General features: G+C 33.6%; 1 protein-coding gene across 4 annotated transcripts in view; it reads right to left on the bottom strand.

The window, feature by feature from the left end:
• LOC145293849 (WASH complex subunit 4-like) overlaps positions 1–1,196 on the bottom strand; it is a 144,978-nt gene extending 143,782 nt beyond the window's left edge. For all 4 annotated transcript variants that reach the window (XM_080140540.1, XM_080140543.1, XM_080140539.1 and 1 more), the window contains exon 1: positions 1,074–1,196. In XM_080140540.1, coding sequence (XP_079996666.1) covers positions 1,074–1,128 — 55 coding nt within the window. In that variant the 5' untranslated portion in view covers positions 1,129–1,196. The remainder of the gene's footprint in view (positions 1–1,073) is intronic.
• Between the last annotated feature and the right edge of the window lie 7,231 nt (positions 1,197–8,427).

Below are 8,427 nucleotides of genomic sequence, written 5' to 3' on the forward strand. Positions count from 1 at the left end.
TTAAAGTTTTATGATATCTGTTTTATTAAATTGTAAGGTTAAAGTACGAAATAGGTACAGAACTCCCCTCCCTCACTATGTTAAGAATGGCTTTCTAAATAATAACGTTATTATTTCAGTACGGATCAATAAGTGTGTAGTACCGAAACAAATAATAAAATCAGTGTTTATTAAAAATTAGGTGCAAGTGAAGTCAAGGTGAATTAAACTAAAAGTCACGTAAATTGTTCGAGTATTTTCAACAACAAAAAAATGAAATTTTATGTCCAAGCGAGACTTCATCTTTTGATCTGTCATGCTTAATAAATAATGGGGCGACATATCAATTCGAATTACCGATATCAAAATCAGGGTTGGAATGGTTATTAAAATCGCTAAAAATAGTTTAAAAAAAAAAAAAAAAGAAAGAAAAATGGTATATAATGTCTGCGTCAAATTTGAATGTGATATTCGTTTTCAACATACCCGAAAACTTTTAAAAGTCATCATTTTAAAGGTGAGTGTTAAGGTGGAAATAAAGTAAAAATTTACAAAAAAAAAAAATTTCTTTATTAACAAATTATTAAAATTAAATATTCCGAAAATCACAAATATTTTCGTTCCGTCATAAAGATTTTTCTGTATTTATTTTATTTTTATCAGGTTAAATTCTGAAGAGGAACTAAAATTAAAATAAATATGCAAGTCACATAGACATTAGACTCACATGAAGTTGTTGCAAATTATAAACAAACAACAGAAAATCTGTGTTTATAAATATAAATATTATTGTTTACATTTTGTATTCCTTTTAGAAAAATCAGATGGGTGCCTGTTTTTAAATATGGGAGTGGGTATTAAAGATAAACATTTTCTTTTATATAACTTTATTTCATTTCTTCATTCTTTTTTTTTTTTTAATTCAAATTCAATAAATATATTAAAAAACGGATGACGCCTCCTTTTCAAAATAACAACATTAACCAATTGATCGATGTTGACGACAGTCTCACAAACGGGTCAGATATATCTCATTTAGAAAACTGTCGACTGCATTACGTCGATTTTTTAGAAGCGAATATAAATGCACTTACTCAGTGAGCCATCGTCGAATTTGTCAAATTCCCAACCACTGGTGTCTCTAGCCATCTTTTGCGAGCACCGCCTCCCACGTGACCAAACGATGAAATGGTATTCAACTACTGCAGTAAGTATACAACGAGTATGTCACACGAGTAATCATTAAAAGGGTGCATAATTTTTTTTATTTATTTACTATTAATTGAATATTTGTTAAAATCGAAAAGGTGTTAAGTACGAAACATACTCCTTTTATTACCCTAAGCATATTTTACAATAGCAAAAAAAACAAAAAAGGGGAGAAAATAAATATACAATATTGACAATGGTAAGATAAGTTACACTTCTACCTACTTGGATAAGTTATTTTGTTGTTTTTTATTTAGTTTGAAACAAGAGTAGTATAAAATCTGTTAAATTAGAACGAAAAAATGGCGGTTTTATTATAGCTATTTGGACCCTCGATAATCATTAAAAAATCGAAAATTAAACAAATGTGCTGTTACAGCATTACATTTTCACACGATTGGTGACACTTGGGTTTCTACCAGTATTTTGTTTAATTGTCAATTTTGTCAGTGTGATTATCGAGGGTCCCAAGGGAAATCGCCATTTCTTTTTTTTCAAAGTCAACAAACTTGGCACCTCTTTTGTTTCAAAATAAATAAACGCTCTAAGAAATTCTGCAGAAATAAGCAGGTTCCTTATCGGTCGGTTTGTCCGCTCACGATTTTGTTTGAACCATTCAGATTGCTTATTATTTACTAATTGCCGAGGATGTGCTTGGCACCAAATTTATCCTTTCAGATCATCAGATTCAAGACAGACACGAGGTGAAAAGGATGTAACGAATTCTCATCAAGACTTGTAGCCTCAAAACTACTTTGTTTATTTGAGACGTTTTGATGCCTTAATATGGGGTGAAATGTTATTATCATTTGCTAACACCAATGCCCTAGCACTAGCAGAAATCGTCAGTAAAAATTGGTGGTAAACACTGGAATATTTAGACTTACTGTCTTCCGAAGCTTATAACTTCTTGCAAAATGTAATTCAAACCCTATTTTTTTTTAATTAAAGGAGCAAAGACCAAAATTTAAAAAAAAAAATAACAGGTTTAATAGTAAATTATACAATATTTGTTTTTTTTTAAATCGGTTTTTCTTAAAAAAGATTTAAAAAAAAAAAAAAACAATTAAATTTTACTTCCTTCGATTATAAAAAATATATATAAATTCCCAAAAATTACTTACCTATAAAAACTAGTATTCGATGAGTAGTTCAATTGTTCATTGTTAAGAATTTATCCATATTTATACTTATATTCCATGTCCTTTTTAAATAAAATACTTTTTTAAACAAGAATTAAAAACAAACGCGAACTCACATTTTTTTTAACTGTTCAAATAAAGAGAGACAAGTCTGATTTTATTCGCCTTTATATTCCGGCGCCTTGAAGGGACATAATTTATATGTCTTTTTAATGCATGCTGTAAACCAAATTTAGTATTTCGGTCCTCCCTACTTAAAAACCGAACATATTCACTTATAAGTTTTTATTGTTAAACAAAAAAAAAACAGTTGACCGAGTTTTTTTAGTTTTTTTTATTCTCTTAATGAAATACATGAGTTTTTGATTGATATATTTTAATACTTTTTTATCGACTGAATTTTTTTATTTTTTTATATCTAAAAAAAGAAAACATTGAATTAAATAGAAAAAATTGTTATAAGCATCCCATATTTACTTGACATTCTAAGCATAACATAATTCAACGTGGCTTTTTAAAAAAAAAAGATTTTACACTTTGGACTTTACAGGTAAATTTCCAAAAAACTATTCTTTTTTTTGTTTTAAATTAGAATATTTTATTTATTGATCTTTTATCTTCAATTCGTAATATATAAAACTTTGGTACATAAACTAATTATTAAAATTTTAATCGACATTTAAAAATGGGGGTGAATTTAAAAAAAAAAGGTTTGTTTAAAATATTATATTTGGTTTATTGGAAAGAGCATTAGATTTCACATTGACCCTGAAAATATCATAAAAATTGAACCAACAGAAAAATATTGATAGATTTTTTAAGTTTAAAAATTGAAAAATATTTAACTCGTAAAATTCAATTGATTTCATTACGTAAAAAAAAAAATGGTTGCATGAAGGCGCGCCAGCACTTTGTAAACACTATTTTTAAAAAAATAATATTTCTATTATTTTTTAAACAACTTTAATAGTTTATTTTGGAAGTATATTCCATAAAGAAAATAAACAACCCACTTTAAAAAGTGAAATTACAAGTTTTTTTTATATTTTATTCACAGTTTTGTGTGAGGGGGTGTCAAAAATTCCCTCCAAATTCTGATACACCTAGCCCTTATGTTGGGCGAATTATTATTATATTATTGCACGCTGTTATGCTCTGTGAATCAATTGACTTTCATTATTACAATATAATGTCTATCTTTAGGCTGCTAAAAGGGAAGAATGAAAAGAAAGTTCTTTTAAGGTCGTCGAAGGTCAGTCAGTACCGTGCCGTCCCCAGCTGGATAGCAGTTGTCTCAAATCAAGTCCGTCAATGCTATAGCAAGATGTTGGTGGACAGGGGACGAAAGAGGGTAGATGTTTCTAGGTTGGCAGTCCGGATCTGACTGCTGATGTTCTCTTAAGACTTTTAGGGGGCAGATGAATCAATGCTCCCTGTTAGCTGATTGGTCAGCCTGTGGCCAGAGAACTCAGAGGAGGGCATTGATTCACAAGAGAAAATAGTTCTGTGACTCCCAGCCCATTACAGCAGATAGCTGAAGATGATGCATCTTTTTCAACTTGGATCATTTTGCTTTAATAAAATTTAGGTTGAAGTTTAAAAGGTGAGCCTGTTGTAATTCTGATTGTGTTGTGGAGGAATCACCCTCCAAATGGACTATTCTATCCATTATATAAACCATCGACCTTTTGATCCCAGGTGTGGATTAACCACCAGAGCGACCCTCGCCTGCTCGGTGACGTTTACTACTCTTTTCAGTTGTAACCTTTTTATGTTGTTGTTCCAGTAATACATTGTTTAAACTCTATTCCGTTGTTCTGTTTTCTTTGTGGCTTATTGCAAGCCATCACACTGGTGACATTGGATTCGGAGAACATACTCACGTTTAAAAACAGTGTTCTAAAAAACTAAACACTGACTACATTGGATTCTAGGAACATACTCAAATCGAAACCAGTAACAACATTGAAAAAAAGAATACTTGCGTTGAAATAGTATTCTAAAAATACTAATGACGTCGGACTCAAATGTTATCAAGCTTAAGGAAGTGTCTAACATAACACTTGCAACTGAAAGGTTCACGGTAACTAAAAAAAAAAACGCAGATCATTACAGGAAAAAAAAGAGTTGAAAAGAAAAAAGTTTGTCACGACTTTCAAAGATAACGCTGTACTTTTGCAAAAAGAAAAAGGTTTGTTGCGACTTAGAGAGGTAAATGTTTATACTTTTGGAAAAAGAATTTGTCACTTGTGGTTTTTGCTGCTAAAATCGGGCGTTATTTTTTTTTTTTTCTCTGGAGAAAAATATACACTTGATTTTTTTTTTTTCTTTAGACAATGAACTTTTTATATATTTATGTTTTTTTTTTCTGTTCGTTTTATTGTCTGGAGGAAGAAATAAGAAAGAATAAAACGGTTTTGTAAAATTCAGCGAATGTTTTGAAATTACTAATGCTGACAAAGCAAAATGGACAAATTGAAAGTAGCGTTGGAACATTTGACCAAATTGCATATCGATACCGCAAAGCATCAGTCACAATCCAAAAAACACTGGACTAAAGTACAAATACGATTCGAGGAACAGCAAAAGGAATTGCAAAAACTGTTAGCGGAATGTCATATACGAACCGAGGAGTTACTTACAGAAATTGTTAAGAATAATGCGAATGCGGAAAGCAATTTAGCATTTTCTCAGAATGCAATATGGACCGCGGTAGACAATTTTAAATATGAGGAAGAGGAAAAATCATTCGCAGCATATTTTCGGCGTTTTGAAGATTTTCTTAATATTGACTGCAGCAACTGGTCTAATCAAAAGAAAACCAGACTTCTACTATGAAAATTGGAAACGGATGAGCATGATAAATTCGTGGGTTACATTTTGCCTTGGAAAACAGCAGATTTATCATTCAATGAGACGGTAAATTTGTTAACAGAACTTTTCTCGCCGAAAACGTCTCTTTTCCATAAGCGTTGGAGATGTTTGAATGTGGTAAAAGACGATAATGACGTTTTACCACCTTCGCAGCTGTAGTGAACAAACACTGTGATGACTTTAAGTTGTCTGAACTAATAGCAGACAATTTTAAATGTTTTGTGTTTGTGCAAGGGTTACCTTGGGAAAATATGCAGAAATCAGTCGCAGAGTCCTTACAAAATTAGAAAATGAACCGAACTTAACACTTCAAAAATTGACTGAGGATTGTCAAAAAGTAGAAATTATAAAAAAAGATGCAAGAAATATTGAAGCAGGCATCGCGAATATAAAAAAGTAACTAAGAAAAAAACGTCAAAATGGCACACAGACACTAACCACTGAAACTCAGAAAAACTAAAAGCACCGAGTGTTTGTTTCAGATGTGGTGGAATATATATTTTTAACAAAAAGATGCTATTTATGCAATAAGATCGGTAATAAAAGTTCGCACTGTAGGGAAACTCAGAATAGAAGCCGTGTACATCAAACCAGAACTAAGGATGTCGTAGATGAAAATCTATGCAAATATGTAATGGTTAACATTTTCGGCAAGACTATTAAATTCCAATTAGACAGTGGATCGGATCTTTCAATAACAAATCTCAAAACGTGGAAAATATTACGAAAGCCGACTATGTTAAAAACTAATAGAACGACGACGTCTGTTAATGGTACAAAAATTCATTTTGAAGGTGAATTAATTACAAACGTCACTTTACGGGGGGGGGGGGTACAAAAAAACTAAGATTGTATGTGCTAAAAGATAGTGAGAACCTGTTCGGTTCTGACAGCATGGAGGAATTTCGTCTCTGGGATCTTCCTATATTCACATTCTGCAAGAAAATAGATACCCGCCCAGCAGAAATGGAGAAACTTATAACTTGTTTTAAAAAAGAATTCACAAACGTATTTACTCCTAGCCTGGGGAGATGTACAAAAATGGCCACAGATTTTAAGTTAAACCTGGCACACAACCGGTGTTTAAAAAGAAATTTAATGTCCCGTTCGCTTCCCTGAACAAAATAAATCAGGAACTAGACAGATTAGAAAGCATCGGTATACTGGCTTCGGTAGTTTACGTAAAGAAAAGGTCCGGGGAAATTCGCGTTTGCGCCGACTTCGCGACCGGACTCAACGGATCCTTAGAAGATTTTCACTATCCATTACCTAGTCCAGAAGAAGTGTTCACAAAATTAAATGGTGGCAAGTTTTTTTCTAAGATCGACCTAAGCGATGCTTACCTACAGATTCCGATAAACGACAAAAGCGCTAACCTCCTCTGTATTAACACTCATTGGGGTTGTACAGATACAAAAGACTCGCGTTTGGTGTCAAGGTGGCACCCGCAATATTCCAGCAAGTAATGGATACTATGCTGTCCGGCTTGGACACCACAATCGCATATCTTGATGACATTATCATAGCGAGCAAAAGCAGGGAGGAACATGAAAAACATATCAGACAAGTATTCAGTCGAATACGAGATTATGGATTTAAGATCAAAGCAGATAAATGCGAGTTCTTTTTACAAACAATTAAATATCTGGGTCAAATAATCGATAAAGATGGCAGACGCCCAGACCCAGATAGGGTGACCGCTATTAAAGAAATGCAGGCACCAGTAAACATAACTCAATTGCAGAGTTTTTTAGGTTTGGCAAATTATTACCAGGGGTTCATCCCAAATATGCACAAATTGCGCACACCACTTAATGAATTGCTGAAAAAGGATAAGGCTTGAGAGAGGAGAGAAGATTCCAGACATCATTTCAAGAAATAAAAAGAATCGTGACTTCAAAACTATTCCTAGCACATTTCAACCCGCAGTTGGACATAATAGTAGCTAGCGATGCTAGTCAATATGGCGTCAGGGCGTGCATGTGCTACATCGAATGCCAGATGGCTGGAAACAGCCTATTGCTTTTGCATCACAGACTCTCTTGCCAGTGGAAAAGAATTATTCTTAGATCGAGAAAGAGGCCCTAGGAACTATATTTGCAGTTTCAAAATTCCACCAGTTCTTGTACGGAAAACATTTTTTTCTACAAACTATAAGCCATTGATATCCATTTTTGGACCAAAAAAAGGACTTCCAACATTCACTGTAAACCAACTATTAAGATGGGGAAGTATTCTGCTGAACTATAATTTTACAATTCAAGTTCTCCCCTCAAAACAACTAACCCATGCAGATGGTCTATTGAGACTGATCTCTGCCAAAATGGGACCTCTTGAAGATTCAGTAATCGCGGCACTACGTATTAATAGTGATGTAAAAACCATGATAAACAATATCCGTGAACCACCGGTCACACTTCAGGAAATTAAGTCAGAATCCCTATATGACAATTTCATTCAAACCACGAAGCAGAAATTAGCACTGGGTGACACCAGTTTAGACATTTTTTCTGGTTGCGACGAAATATTGTTATACGGTGAAAGGGTTGTCATCCCTCAAACTCTTCAAAAAAGAATTCTCAGGGATTTTCACATCGGGCATCCAAGAATAAACAGAATAAAAAGCCTAATGAGAAGTTTTGTTTATTGACCAGCTATGGACCAAGATATTACCGACATGGTGAACAGATGCAAAGGCTGTGCTTTTGCTGCAAAAGCACCACCGATAACATATAAACCTTGGCCTAAGGCTGAACAACCATGGTCGAGGATCCACATCTATTATGCGGGACCTGTGGAGGATTTTTACTACCTGATAGTAGTTGACTCTTACTCTAAATGGCCAGAAGTATTAAGATGCAAAAAACCGACCACGGCAACAATGACAAATTTTTTATTGGAATTTTTTGCTCAGTTTAGGGTTGTAGACTGTCTGGTTAGCAACAACACTATACAGTTCACCTCGACAGAGTTCAGAGAATTCTGCAAGACATATAAAGTTAAGTATATTATGACACCTGCAGTACCATGACAGAAGCAATGGCCAGGTTGAACGCTTCGTTGATACGCTTAAAAGGGCATTAAAAAAGGCGTCCGGTACACCGACACAAAAGGCCCTTCAGCAATTTCTGCAGGTTTACAGAATCACGAGAAATCCGAACAAACCAGATGCAGGATCCCCAGCAGAAATCATGTTTAGACGGAAAATAAAATCTGTATTTGA

The sequence above is a fragment of the Euprymna scolopes genome, chromosome 15, assembly GCF_053919585.1.
Source record: "Euprymna scolopes isolate OS-2025 chromosome 15, ASM5391958v1, whole genome shotgun sequence".
In the NCBI taxonomy this organism is placed as follows: Eukaryota; Metazoa; Mollusca; class Cephalopoda; order Sepiida; family Sepiolidae; genus Euprymna; species Euprymna scolopes.